At 47.6% G+C, this 15,245-nt stretch overlaps 1 protein-coding gene across 5 annotated transcripts in view; it reads left to right on the plus strand.

Moving 5' to 3' along the window:
• The window catches only part of plekhg2 (pleckstrin homology and RhoGEF domain containing G2), an 83,270-nt gene that overhangs the window by 50,616 nt on the left and 17,409 nt on the right, over positions 1-15,245 (plus strand). For all 5 annotated transcript variants that reach the window (XM_023961328.1, XM_023961326.1, XM_023961327.1 and 2 more), the window contains 4 exons: positions 6,294-6,360; positions 7,057-7,103; positions 14,216-14,366; positions 15,040-15,171. In XM_023961328.1, coding sequence (XP_023817096.1) covers positions 6,294-6,360; positions 7,057-7,103; positions 14,216-14,366; positions 15,040-15,171 — 397 coding nt within the window. The remainder of the gene's footprint in view (positions 1-6,293; positions 6,361-7,056; positions 7,104-14,215; positions 14,367-15,039; positions 15,172-15,245) is intronic.

Raw genomic sequence — 15,245 nt, forward strand, 5'->3', positions numbered from 1 at the left:
ATACATACGGTCTTCTTGGTATTTAGAAAGAGACTTTGAGAGCCAGTCTTGGACTTGCACCACGGCTGAAGTAAGAGTGTGGCCAGCTTCATGTGAACTTTCAGCAGGTGTAAATATTACTGCATCATCAGCATACATTTGTATGTGGATGTTTTTGCTCTGGTAGATCATTAATGTCTAATGAGAACAGCACTGGCTCGAGTTTGGATCCTCTCCATAGGGTGATTTGACCAATTGATCAGTGCATTTGTGTATTGTAATTTGTGTTTTTTATTTTGTTGAAAAGAAAAAAAAGAAGTGGATTGATGTCGGGACAGCCAGTGACTTCGTTCATTTTGTGTCAAGCAGAAGAAAAGATCCAGAATCCGCTAGAATTACGTCAATTGCATAAACGGTAGAAGCGTTACAGAAATTCAGCGGACGTCAACACAGGAGCTGAAGCTCTGGAGTTAAAAAGTCCAGTTTTTTAAATATATTTCATTTTCTTGATTCATCAGGATGATTTGTATTTTATTGGAGCTCAAACTTGAGGCACGTTGGTGGATAGGTACTTCACCTTATCCAGGTTAAACACTCCTTTTGGGGGAAAATGTTGAGGTGGGCGGAGCAAATTCCGGTCAACCTGGAGTGTCGTCTGGGTGACTGAGGGCAGCATGTAGTCTAAAAGTTAAAAAGAGCGGTGACCTATTTCAAGTCTAGAGTGTTTTGACCCTCCTAGCCTGCCGTAGAAGCTCTCTTATGGTTTTTGATTAAATAATAAAGTAAAAATGTCAGAAAATACATCAAATGTTGTAGATGATCTTATTTTGAAGGAGTTCTGTCTTTCTTGAAAGTATCTGAACATGTTTGACTTTTTTCCCACGTTTCTAAAGTTTCTGCGTCTGTCTCTAATTATCAGCTGCCTTTTCCTTTCTTTGTGTTCTTCTCTTCATGATCTGCATGTTTCTTCGGTCTGAATGCTTTTCTCCGTTTGTCCCCCTCCTCTTCCTCTGTGGTCACTCCACTAAAACAAAGAAAACACCCAGAATTCCCTCTTTCTTTCCCACAATCCACCACTAATGAGGTCGGTCCACTGCCACAAAATGAGGCCTGACGCCAGAGGAAGAGGAGGAGGAAGGAGGAGGAGGTGGTTTATTTGTTTGTCCTCCTCTCCATCAGTGTGATGGGTTTGTTTCTGACTGATGGACAGTTGAGCTCTTTGGAAGCAAATGTATGTTTGTGTTTGATGGGCTCATCTCTCCTCGTCACGGCAGCGTCGTGGTCACGCTCGTCTCAGGGCGCCGTGAGGAGCGGCATGCTGGTCAGGATTTATCCAGGTCGGGTGTTTCAGGCCCAGAGAGGTGAAGGAACCCTTTGGAGAGGATGGGTTTAGAGCTTTGAACAGTTCATTCCTCTTCTCTAAATACCATCAATCTCTCTGAGAGGCACTTAGAGCAAAAAGAACAAATTCACAGCATTACTCTGACAGTTTGGGGATAAAATGTCAGAACGGGAAAAGTTGTGGCCGTGCCGTCTCTTAAAAAAAGGAATTTGTTTGTTTTCCTAGAACCAAATCAACATTCAGCCCCCCGTCACCTGCATATAATGAAAACTCCTCTTCATCATCTCGGCTTCTTCTCCCACAGACTCACAAATAGCACCAGAGTCCTGTGAGCCCAGATCCGGAGTCAAGCAGGTTTCAGTCCGGTTAAGCTGATGCTATTCTGATGCTGAACTCCCGTTTAAAACCAGCAGCAAAGCCACTTAAAGAGCGTTTAGTAAACTCTTAAAGAGTAGCAAGAAAGAAATGATTTTTTTTCTGCCATGAATGTTCATGAACCGCTGAATGATGACACGAGTTCTGAGCAGTGACCCGGAAACAGAACCCGCTTTTCTGCTGAATCTGAGGGTGTGTCAGAATTTTAGTTAATGTATATTATGGATTATAGATATTATACGTGTATGTGTATGAGATCTGGATGAACCCAAACAGGAAGTGACTTCTATAGAAACATAAACGTTCTATTGGTCAGGAGAACCGTTCTTGCTCGGCTACGTTTTATGTCTTCCAGCATCTTCTTGATAATCCTGGGTTTTTTTTCAGGGCATTGTTTTCTGTAGTTCAAGTTATAAACTGATCAATCAGAGGCTGAGATAAAAGAGGGTGGAGCCCTTTGGCCCCCAAAATCCACTGTGGCCTTCCAACACGCTTACTCCTGATTGGTGAGAATGGTTGCCATAGAAACGTTGACTCAGACAGATCCGAACCAACTTGGCGGCGTCCTTATGGGGAAAAATTGGACTCTGGATTGGGGTCGGGGGTCACACTTACTCTGGTTCTCACATGAACAGTCAGTGGTACATACGGTCTATATACAGTCTATACAGCACGTTATGTATTGTAGTGACTAGGACAGATCTCTTTTGGCTTTGAGCTCTTTGGATCTGGGAGTTGGGACAGTTGGATTTAGGACAATCGTTGGTCACTGGAGTTACGTTAAGAACACAGTTAAGCTTCTAGCTTCTAAAAGTTTGGCCTTGATCCTTTCCTGACAGAGTCCATAAGTCAGTCCGGTTCTGGACTCATTGTTTTTGTTTGTAGATGTCAAAACTCTTTGGTGATTTGTAAAAAAAAAAGGTTGGCTTTAAATAAAGAAAATATTGACGTCAAATCACAGTTTCCCCGTAAGCACTTTGAGTACATTTAAATCTAATCATGTTATGATTTCTGCTGACAATCATCTTCAAATGGCTGGAAAACAGTTATAGTTATTACAGAGTTATTACTCCATCATAATTATGCCTCCCCCGGGGTTCACTTGAAATAATGGACTTGGACGCCTTTAATGTGAGAACCATCTGTTTTCTGTTTGTAACCAATTTTCATCATAATTCAGTTTTTACTCGGCGTGCCGTGCAGCCCGTCAGGTGCTTCTGCGTCACAGAAATCTCCATGGGATAACAAAACCAAAGAGAGCGACAGAGAAAAACAAGGGTTAATGGCGTATACCTAGCGCTTTTCTACCTTCTTTGGTGTTTGTGGGGGCGGAGCTATTTGGTGTAAAAAAAAAAAAGGACCCTTTGAGTTGCATCAGTGCAAAAAGGTTGGAAGCACTTTACTGTCACACACATTCACACACTGATGGCGGCTCCGCTGCCGAACACTGGCGCCAACCTTCCACCAGAGGCAAGGTGGGGTTCAGTGTCTAGGCCAAGGACACCTCGACATAGGGGAGGGAAAGGAAGGAATCGAACCGTCAATCTTCTGAACAGAGGTCGCCTGGCCTACCACTGCACCCCTATATGCTGCTGAGGAACACAAAACCAAGCTGGTCCTGCTGTCTGAGGCCCCATCAGAGCGCATGGCGCCGACGCCTTTTAGAGATAAAGGACAGGCACGGGAGGGGCAACCCTAAGTGGAAAACGTTTGACCGGATGGTCGTTTTTCCTTCATACGGCCGGCTGGATTCAATGTCTGCTTCTGCTTTCTGCCTCCGTCTGCTTTCTGCCTCAGTCTGCTTTCTGTCTGCGTCTGTTTCTGCCTGCATCTGCTTCCCTGTCTGCTTTCCACCTACATTTGCTTTCTGTCTGCATCTGCTTTCTGTCTGCGTCTGCTTTCTGCCTCCGTCTGCTTTCCGTCTGCTTTCCGTCTGCTTTCTACCTACATCTGCTTTCTGCCTCTGTCTGCTTTCTGTCTGCGTCTACTTTCTGTCTGCATCTGCTTTCTGCCTGCATCTGCTTTCCGTCTGCTTTGTACCTACATCTGCTTTCTGTCTGCATCTGCTTTGTGCCTGCATCTGCTTTCCGTCTGCATCTGCTTTCTGTCTGTATTTTCTTTCTGTCTGCGTCTGTTTCTGCCTGCATCTGCTTCCCTGTCTGCTTTCCACCTACATCTGCTTTCTGTCTGCATCTGCTTTCTGTCTGTGTTTGCTTTCTGCCTGCATCTGCTTTCCGTCTGCTTTCTACCTACATCTGCTTTCTGTCTGCGTCTGCTTTGTGCCTGCATCTGCTTTCCGTCTGCATCTGCTTTCTGTCTGCATTTTCTTTCTGTCTGCGTCTGCTTTGTGCCTGCATCTGCTTTCCGTCTGCATCTGCTTTCTGTCTGCATTTTCTTTCTGTCTGCGTCTACTTTCTGTCTGCGTCTACTTTCTGTCTGCATCTGCTTTCCACCTACATCTGCTTTCTGTCTGCATCTGCTTTCCGTCTGCTTTCCACCTGCGTCTGCTGCTTTCTTTCTGTGATTCCTTAACTCCTGAAGTTTCACCCAAACACCGCCTTGGCGTGGGTTTGTTGTTAGTTGCTGAAGTTCAGGTTGAGATGGAGAAGGTCCGTTTGGGGGAACTTTGAGGACTTTATACGGAATGACCCAAAAACCAATCAAAATGGTAGATTGAGGTGATTGGCACAAGTATTTCTAAGGACGACAACACTTCTGCAGGCGCGTCTGCAAACGTCATCCTTTCAGTAAAGTTTGGTTTTTACAGAAAAGCTAAACGTCTGCACATTCCAGGCGTCATCCTGTCTGCTCACATCATCTCAGACGTGCAGGATTCTGGCTCCACACTTCCAGGAGAAACCAGCGCTGCTGGAAGGTTCCTCACATCTGTGCTGGAAAGAGTCAGACGGAAAACAGAGACGAAGGCTGAGGAGGATGAGGAGGGACTGTGGGAACGGAGGAAGAGGATGAAGGCCCTCCAGCTGTTCTGCACTTCAGCGTCACTCTAACCTTAAATGGAAGCGCCGTCGCTCAGCTGGAGCTTCTTCTGTTGAAAATAAGAGTGTGACTCTGTTAGGAGGTCCAGATCTCTCAGAGATCATGAAGACATCTGCAGCAGGGGGGGTCAGAGTCCACCTCTTTGCTGATCCTGGTCTGGACTGATCCTCATCCAGGAAGTCCTTTTCTGCTTGACTTCTTCATCTCCTGGCCGTAGAGCCGCCTTTGAACATCTTCCTCCCTTCTTCAGTCCTTCTTCCTCCCTGATCTTCTCTGCAGAGGGAACCTGTGGCTCTAAAGGGGATTGTTAATCTGTCTTCATATGCTGTAGGTTCAGGTCCCTGAAGGTCTACCTCTGCTGCTCAGTCTGGATCTGCTGCTGGTGTTTTTGGATCATCGTTTGGTTGTACTTTGGTGTCCCTCACTCATCCTTGTCCCGTCTCCAGCTGTTGCAGAACGCTGCTGCACGCTTGTTAACTGGAACGTGGAAGAGAGAGCGTATCACACCAATTCTGACTGTCTGTCCATTTGAGAGTTGGTTTTAAAATTCTTTTATTTGTTTTTAAGTCTTTAAATGGTCTGGCTCCGCCCACCTCTCTGAGCTGCTACGGCTGCTTTACCCTTCCCGCCCGCTTAGATCAGCTGACCAGCTGCTCCTGCATGAAGGACGCGGTAGAAACTCAGATGGGATGGAGCATTTGCCGTTGCTGACCCAGCTTGTGGAATCCACTGCCTATGCAGGTTAGGCAGGTTAACCTGTTCACTGTTTCTTCCTGGCTTTTAACTCAGTGTGAGTTGATGTTTTTATTTTTTTATGCTGTTTGTTTTAGATCAGGGGTGGGCAATTCCAGGCCTCGAGGGCCGGTGTGTCTGCATGATTTCCAGATAGTCTTGCCCTACTCATGGCTGATTACCTGGTTCAGGTGTGTCCAGCCAATTAGAACATGCCAGAGCAGGGTATGCTGGAAAACATGCAGGAATGCGGCCCTCAGTGCCCACGTCTGTTTTAGATTGTTTTGTCTTTTCTCCTGTGTTGTTAAGCACTTTGGTCAGCCTCTGCTGTTTTATGAATGAGCTTGACTTGACTTCAAGACCCGCTTTGAGCTTCATCTGAACGCAGATGGAATCATAGAGGAGCTCATGTTCAATCCAGGTTCTGCAGAACCAGCCCACATCATTGGACATCCACCTCCGTGTTTGGTTGTTGGTTCTTCTGGTCCCTCATTTGGTCTCATGGGTTCAGCAGCTATGTTTTAGGAAGTCTTGATGTTTCTTCTGTTGTCTCAGAGAGAGATCAGGTTTTTCTCCTGATCACTGAGACCTGCAGAAGTTTCAGGTTTCTTTCTGTGACTTTTAGCTAAATGTCTCCATCTCTGACATGTTTGTGGTTCAGAGGTCGTTTGTGCCTGATGGACGTTCTCTGAGCAGATGAGCAGCATCATCTTCTCCATACTCTTGGGTTGGGGTTAACCCTGGTTAAGGTTTGAAGGACGTCCTCAGGTGTGTCTGATGCTGTGAAGGTCTTCCACGGATGCTGGACCTTGGGAGAACGGCAGCTTTTGTTCTTTCGGAGTCAAACTCTGTCTCTTTTCGTCCTCAGTGACCTCCTGGAGGACCTGGAGAGGAGGCCCGACGCGGCCGCCATCGCAGAGTGTTTCGTGGAAAGGGTGAGTGCAGCGCCGGTTGACCAACGGGCTTCAAAGCTTCCGCTCTGCTTCGTCGGCTTTTCAGCTTCTCCTATTTGCTGGAGGTAAGGGGAGCCGGTTTAGCTCGTGCTGGTTTGCGGTGCCTTCCATCCGTGAAACCCAGGTTCAACTCCGGGCTGCTCCCTGTTCCCTTCTCTACTTCTATGCCGGTCCCAAGCCCGGTTGCTTTGAGAGGGTTGCGTCAGGAAGGGCATCCGGCGTAAAACATTGCCAAATTTCCCATGCGACTCGTTCGCTGTGGCGACCCCAGATGGGAAAAGCCGAAAGAGAAACTATTTGCTGGAGGAAGAGTCCAGTCCTGCAGAGATGAAGGTCCGGTTCCCCAGGCTGGCACTGCAGCTTCCAGAACACGGAGGATCTTAGGGTCTTAACCCCTTCATACCTGAATTTATTTCCAAATATAACAAAATAGATATTTTCAGAGTTGTTTATGTCTAGAGTGATGCTAAACTGAGTTATGGATTAAATGGTTTATTAGGAAATAGTGACATGAGCGGGTTTAATATTCAGATTTGGATGAATTTCCTTGAGTTGCATGAATTCATTTTTCTCCTGATTTCTGTTAAATGTTAAATTCCAGATGCTTTAAAACCTCCAGACCCCCCCTGTCTGTGGGTGTCTCCTCTGAATTTACTCTTTTCTTTCTGTTTTTTCCAGAACGAGTCCTTCGACATCTACACGCTGTACTGCATGAACTACCCAAAGTGAGTAACAGGAACCTCTTTCACACCGACGCCTGCTGCTGGAATGTGTCCGAACCAAGCGTCAGGCCGTAGTTTACATGGTTCCTGTGGGGAAACCGGAGCAGTTCTGATCCAGTTCACATCCTGTAGAATGACATCTAGCCTCAAACTGAAGCCTGGAAGCCAGATCCTAAAATTCCTCTTCCTGGGTTTGGGGAGGGATTCAACTTCTAGTCACTTTTTTAGACCATAATTACAATAATAATCCGCTATTTAACAATTAGGATTCTTTTTGGAATGCTTTGATGTTTCTTTCTCCGATAAATCTCATAACCAAACGTTGTTTGAAATGAAAACATTAAATAGGAATGCTTTTTTCTAAACTGTTGGAACTTTATCTTCAGCAAAAGAGAAAAATGAAAGTAAAGCTGGAAATTAACTGGAGCTCTGCTGGCAGAAAGTTGGTTTTCGGTACGTTTAGTGGGAGCTGAGATGTTGACAGTCGGTGTGTCGACACAATGCTGCAGAGACAGCAACTAAAATCGACTTTTTAAAACGCTCACACCTTCCGTGTTGAAGTCAGACGGCGGCGGTCAGACAGAAACCACGCCGCTCCTCGACTTGTGTGTTCGTTCATGCGTGGAGAGTTTGTTTTATGAGGAGAAGTAAAGCGTGGAGTGGAAACACGTTGCTCCTAAAACACGCATGAAGGTTTGCTGATTTTAGGAGGTTCCTCTCCAAACCTGAACCAGATTCCCGCCTGGATCCTGATCCACTAGGATTTAACTCAGAGGAGTTCTGGTTCTGCTGAATGTCTGACCTCGTGTGAATGATGGACGACGGACCAGATGGTGAGACGCCTTCAGGCTGACGAGCTGCGTGAGGATCGGCTCTACAGATTCAGATTTGGTTCTTTGGTCTTCCGATCATTCTTTGGTTTTTATTGGATACGATTCTTAATCCAGCAGCTTCATTTTATAAACAAAAGCTTATTTTTTTACACCAAATAGCTCCACCCCCACAAACACCAAAGTAAGATGGTTCTTCCCCACCTATGAAAAGCCTGTTTAGAGAAGCAGAACCGGTGCTGAGGCGGTAAAACGCCACAAACCCGGGCTGCAACCAGGTTTTTACTGAAAAGAGGGGGCTTGGATTATCTGAATGATTGTGCTCCAATACTCAAGAAAAACACGGTACCTCAGGATCAAACCGGGTCACGATGTGAGCAGAACCGGATCTGAGCTTCATGAAGAGGATTTTTTTCTGCAAACTGCAGCCGTTTCTCCTCAGTTCTTTGTGTTTGACGACCAACGGATGCAGTGGAAAAACCCTCTGGAGAGTTTCCTCCTCGTCCTCCTCCTCTTTTCCCGTCTTCGTTTGCTTTCGGCTCTCCCATCCGTCTCCCAGACAGATGTTGGGCCGCCAAGGAGGCCCAAATCTCGGCCTTTCTCCGTGCATACGCGCCGGTTTCTCTCTTCAGAGTCCGTCATCGGAGCGGAAGACCTCGCGTGAAAATGCTGCTGAAGCGGGCGGCCATCTTTGTTGGGGGGCAGAGCCCAAGGCGGCCTGCAAAAGCTGCCCCCCCCCCTCAAGCTCCACTCATCCAGATGTGGACTCTTTCTGCAGCCGCACAGCAGGGATTTTACAACTGCAAACATGCAGGACAGTTTGATTTCAGCCTCATGTATCAGATTTACAAAGATTTGTTTTCCATCCGTTTGGTTTCCATGGAGACAACACAGGTCAAAGTAGGGCCAAGGATGCAGATGAAGTGAACTGCAGGCGAAACATCTGATGCCCCAGAAATACATTTGATTAGTTTCAGAAGGAGTATTCAGAGGCACAAAGTAAATATCCAAATGTTTGATTTTAAGGTTTTATTTCTGTTTGATTACCGTTCTGTCGTCCAATGGAGCAGGTTGGACTTCCAAAGTCCAATTGGTTTGAGGAGCTCTGATGTCACTGCTGCTTCACCGCTGAGAAACTATTAGCAAATTGATTAAAAACAAGATCACTGAGGATCTTCCACCACCTGGAACTCCAAGCTTGATCTCACCTGGTGGAACAGCAAAGCTTTAGAACGGTGAGGAATCGGTCCAGAACCACACGAGAGAATCGGTCAATGACCTGAAGAGAGCTGGGACCACAGAAACAAAGGTTACTATAGTACCACACTAAGTCCCCCCACTTAAACCAGCACATGTCCAGACCCATCTAAAGTCCTCCTTAGGCCACCTGGACGATCCAGAGGAGGATTGGGGAAAAGTCACATGGTCAGTGGAAACCAAAACGGAACTCTTTGGTACAAACGTCACTTGTCGCGTTTGCAAGAGAAGGAAGGCTGAGTTGCATCTTCACCAAAGCCACTGTAAAGCACGGGGGTGGAAACATCATGGTATGGCGGTGATATTCTGCGAAATGGACATCTAAGCATTTAAAGTTGTTTGCACACTCGGCATTCAAGACCATTCAAGAACTCACTGAAAGTGCATCCGTGAACACACAAGACAATGATCCCAAACAGATCGCCACGGCAACCATGTAGGGGGTTCGAGAAAAGCATTTCAGGGTTCGGTGGGGTTCTAGCCAGACTCCGGACGTGAATCCAACAGAGATCTGGTGGGGGGAGTTAGAAAGTCCCCAAACATCCCAGCCCTGGAGAAGATCTGCATGGAGGACTGGACCAAACCTGCTGAAGACCTACAGGAGACCTTTGACCTCTGTCATTGAAACCATGGTTGCATAACAAAGTATTGACGTGAACTTCAGTTTTGGACCAAATACTTATTTTCTGCTGCATTAAACAAACCTATCTTTGACTTTGAAGCATGGTGGTGGATGGCTGATGATGTGGGCTTGTTTTGCCGCCCCGGACGTCTTACATTCAATAAGGGTTCAAGCTCAGCAGCAGATCAACAAAAGAAAGAAGGATGTAGACGAGCTCCCGACTGAGAGGTTTGGAGGAGTGGGATGCTGGGAGAACAGATGTGAGGAAGATCGTGTCCTCAACCTCTTAGGGATTTATAGTTTCACCGAGGAAACAGGAACTCCTGCTGAAGGTCTTCAGGTGCTGTGGGACCCTCAGTTTCTCTGGGAGCTCTACTGTTTTTGGTTGCTGTTAGTTCTCTTGTCTCGGTCGCCCGCTGAGCATCAGCAGCTGAAGCGGCTCAGAGATCTGATTTACCCCTCGGAGGCAGGAGTTCTCCCTGAAGCTGCCGTGAAAGAGTCAACATTTGGTCATTATCCTCCATCCTGAACGCGGCTGTTGGGCTTTTGGCTCTGGATGTGCACCGTAATGGAAGTACCAGAGGAGCCGTCATTTTTCCGCTGACGTCCTCTGGGCCGGACTTGGAGGGAAACCGCTCCTCTGCAGGTTTGTGAACTTTGCGTCGGGCCGCCGGGAACCCGTTCGGTTCCGGTGAGGAACCGGAACAAGACAAATACAAGAGCAGGCTGAGGAATGCAACAGAGAGATGGGGGGGGGCGGGGCCTCATCGATGACATTCACAGACGAGGAGCTCGCTGCAGATCCACTGGGAGCGCCGAGGCGTGCAGAGGCCATTCATTCTGCTCAACTGTCTTTGGACGGAGATGCAGATTGCAATGGTCTGAATTGATGAGCTGTGTCGTCAGGAAAGGGGGGGCACATCTGAACAAAGCGGGGAACTCTTCCAGAAAGTGAACACGCACCAACGTTTATCTTGGAGAACCCGGGAAGGTTTGCGGGTTTGTTTTGGAGTCGGAGCGCTTGCTTTCATCTCGACGTCACCCTTGAACCTGGTTGGAAACCGGTGACAGGACGGCCCATGCTAGGTGGGTCACATGCAGTCCAAAGGTCACAGCTGGCCCAATCAGGGAGCAGAACCCCAATTAGAGGGAAAGAGGGGGCAAAGTTTCTCTGCTGTTCCCTCCAGACGTCCAGGGAAGTTTGATTTACTTCTGCTGAAGCATGTTGTTTGTTGGAAGAGTTCCTCGTAGGTCCACCAAAGAAGAAGCCGTTCATGCTGAACAACCGTCTTCTGCTCCTTTCTGCGTGTTCCATTAGTCTGCAGTCGAGTTTTTCCTGCAGCTTCTGTTTGGCTTTTCTCTGGTGCTGAAAGCAGCACCTAAGACTTTGTAGGGAAGAAAGGGGGTCTGTGGTTGAATACTTTCACAGTAATACTGCAAAGGAGGCCATGAAAGAACAGGAGGAAAATCAAAGCGTCCACCAGAAAAGGATCACAGAAATCAGTTCAAATGTAGAATTTACTTCTTGTTTTGGTAAATGTTGGAGTTTTTCCCTTAAATGAAGATTTAGATCTCCGGTTTGCTGCAGAGACTTTACCTGCGGATGTTTCAGACGAACCCAGAGGTTGCAGATGATAAACGGCGTTGGAAGATCTGCACGCTCCAGCTGACAGCAGCAGACAGAGTTTCATGGAAACCTTTCCAGCGTTCAGGCTCCGCTGCGGCTTTATGTCCACACTGTCCTCCAGAGAAACTCATGCAGATTCCTTTTATGTGCTCACGCAGCCTGACAGGAAGCCAAATGTTTCCACCAAAAATCTTCAGCCTGAATGTTCGCGTCGTGAGCGACGGATGTGGGGATAAATGACTCAGACGATGAGTTCATGCATTTCTTTTCACACATTTACAGCACAGAGGGTCTTAATGTTGCTGCACAAAAGGCAGGAAGGGTCAAAGGTGACATGGAGGTGTCCACATGGGTGGAGCAGAAGATCAGAGTCAGGAAACAGCCGAACCACCAAAGATACAAACATTTGGAAAGGATCATTTCTGGTCATTTAAAGAAGATCCTCCAGATCAAATCTGAGTGATGATTAATCTGTCAGACATGTCAGGAATCATGTTCCTGAACATCTTCAGCCCATCAGAGGTCAAGTCTTCTCACCTCAGCTGACATGTAGAAGTCAGAAAGTAACCCAAATGTTTTCCCTAAAAGGTCAGGGTTCAACTTTCAAGCTGCTTCCTGTTGTGAGGGGGACGATGAGGAGGGTCTGCCTGCCCTCAGTCAGGTGATGGAAGAAGAAAACCGTCAAGAATACGTACTTCCCGGTGATGATGACGGCGGGGAGGATGTTCAGCTCAGGAAGCGGCTGATGTGCAGCAGAGATGTTCGGGTTCTGTTGAAGGACTGCAGCGGGTCACGGCGCCCAGCAGCAGACTCCGGAACGCTGCGCGCACATGGAGGCCACTTTCAGCCGCAGAAGGTGGAAGTGGTCCAAGCGCACTTTTCCAGGAATGTCTCTGGAGTGCATTTTTCATCTCATCCATATGCTGCACATCCTTCACGCTGAGGTGAGGCTGTGGGGGCCGAGGGGGCTCTGGCGGCGGCGGCGGTGCTGGATGACAGATCACAGCTTCATTCAGAGAGAGTGTGGAGGATGATTTTCAACAGAAGCACATGCGTGTGAATGTGTGTGACTTTACGGGTCAACAATCCTGTCGGTTCCTGCAGGAGCAGAACCTGGATCCAAACAGAGCGCCTCCCTCTGTGGTCGGCCTTTCCCTCCTCGATCCTCCTCAACAGATCCTGATCGTGTCTTGGTCTTCATATCCCAGGAGTCCTTATGAGTCCTTCTGAGTCCCACAACTGTCCATGTTCATGATGACCCTTGAGGAGGCCATACGAGTCTCAGAGGAACTGAAAGACACGCCTGTGCTCCTCCGAAGATGCAGACGCTCCTCTCCATGAGCCTCCACGGACCCGAACAACCCACAGAACCAGCACATGGGGTCACCAGTACAACGCGGTAGCACCATGTTCTGCTCGTGTCAGGGGGGGGACACAAAGGAAGTTTCTTTGTCTCGTGTCTCGGGGTTGGTGTAGTTTTCAGAGGCGGGCTGCTGACGTCTGCAGAACAAATCCGTCCGTGATGAGCGTCCGTCTGGAGAAGGACAGACTCCATCTCCTCCCCTCATTACCACAGCACCTCCACCCGCCGGCTGTCTTCCCTGCTCCTTCTCTTGTGTTGTGATGAATGTTCCTCAGAGTAGAAGGTCTCTGCTGTCCTTCATCATCTGTTGTCATCAGCTTCATTGCCTCCTTTGCTGTTGTCTCTACTTTCTTCACGGGTTGACTTTGCTTCCATCCCTCGTCTCTATTCCTTCTTCTTCATGTTGATGAAGATGATCCAGAAGTGTTTCGTCATCTTTATCGTTTCCCAGATCCCCCTCATCATCTTCACCTCTCCTGCTTTTAGACTGGAGGGCTTCTTTGGCTTCAATCCATCCTCCAGTGCATCGTTGTCTTCATGTCCTCTGCTTTTCTATTGGAACTCTTCTTCCTCTTTGTGTAGAGACAAATGTTTGTCAGATGATGGATGAAGATGTTTCCTATCTCTCCTGGAAACATCTGGCTTTCTTCACACTCTTTATTTTACTTCTTAATGGGTGTAAAAGGCCTCTGTTACGCCCCCTTTATGTCTAGGGGTGCTTGGGGGAGCATAACATAAAAAAAGTAAAGGTTTGGCTACCAAAGTTGACTTTAAAAAAAAGCACCAAACAAATGTCTCCATAAAAATATGTCAAATTTATTTACAAATAAACATCCTACAAGAACTAAAAGTGAAGCTAAAAGGCTTCAGGGTGAACCCAGGCCAAAATAACAAACAAAACCCCAACTAACTGAAACATGTAATCTTACCTGTACAAAGGAAACGGAAAATAAAGACAAAAACTAACCTCCTTAACCTAACAAAAACAGGAGAAAACATGTACTAAACAAAATGGCAGTTCACCCCTACAGCTTCACTTAACATAACTATAAACCAAAAGACTAAACAGAGTGGGCACAAAAACAAGATGGAGAAGAGGGCCAAGCTGCAGTGGAGACTGTTGCAGTAAGGCTCCCTTCCCACTGGCTGGAGGTCCAAGTGGTGGCTTTAAAGGCTGCCTCCGCCAGCTTGTTCCAAATTGAGGCCACACCTTCATGCACCACACCTGTAAATAATCACAGACATACAAACAAAGATCCACAAAACACTGAAGTCCCACTCTAATAAATAAATAATACACAAAACACAGAACAAACAGAACAAACCAAAACCAAATACGGCCACAGCCGTAACAGCCTCCAAAACCGATGGTCCAGTGTCTGAAAAACCGTTTTCTCTCTGTGTCTCCCCCTGCAGCTCAGTGGCGGTACTGAAGGAATGCATGAAGAACGAAACCCTGGTCCGCTTCTTCCAGGAGCGGCAGACCACCCTGAATCACTCTTTACCGCTGGAGACGTACCTGCTGAAGCCGGTTCAGAGAATCCTCAAATACCATCTGCTGCTCCAGGTGGGTCTTCCAACGCATTTGAGCTGAAATGATGCTGGTGTTCCAGGAACCGTTTCTCATTTACCCTCAGGTTTCCAGCTGTGTTGTCACATGAAGCTTCCTTTTTAGGTGTCAAACTCCAGACCTCCTTGGTCCGTGTCTGACATGCTTTCCATCCATCCATCCATCCATCCATCCATCCATCCATCCATCCATCCATCCATCCATCCATCCATCCATCCATCCATCCATCCATCAGGATCAGAGACCTCGTAGTTTCAAACCAAACTGTTGCAAAAATTCAGTTGGTTGCTTTTTCAGTGTCTTCAGCTCAGGAATCTAGAGCAGATGGTTTCTAGGGGCCCTCAGCCTGACTGAGGGGCCCCTGATCCCCCTAATCTTGAGTGCTGGCTCTGTGCAAAGCCCAAACATTCACACAGCCAACCCGGTTCTGGTCTAAGCCCACCTCAAGGTGCAGAAGGACATCAGGTGCAGGTTGGAGCCTCTCCTGATCTGCTCTGCCTTAAGTTCTCATCAAAGGTCAATTAGAGAAGATCGGTTCTGCTCAGGTCGGCATGGCGGCTGTGAAGACTTCTGGATCTTCTGTGATGAAGCTGAGGACGGACACTTCGCCACCACGTCCGTCCGTCTTTGACCAAAACCAACCTTTGATATTCTGATGTCGTCTTTTCAGGAACTCTCCAAGCACTTCGATAAGAATGACCCCGGGTACGAGGTGGTGGAGGACGCCATCGTTACCATGACAGCAGTGGCTTGGTACATCAACGACATGAAGAGGAAGCAGGAGCACGCCGTGAGGCTGCAGGTGGGAAGGAGGGCAGCAGCTCCTCTCTGGGCCCATGCATGAAAAGTCCGTCAGACAAACGTGGAACAGTGTGG

The sequence above is a fragment of the Oryzias latipes genome, chromosome 13 (assembly GCF_002234675.1).
Source record: "Oryzias latipes chromosome 13, ASM223467v1".
Lineage (NCBI taxonomy): Eukaryota > Metazoa > Chordata > Actinopteri > Beloniformes > Adrianichthyidae > Oryzias > Oryzias latipes.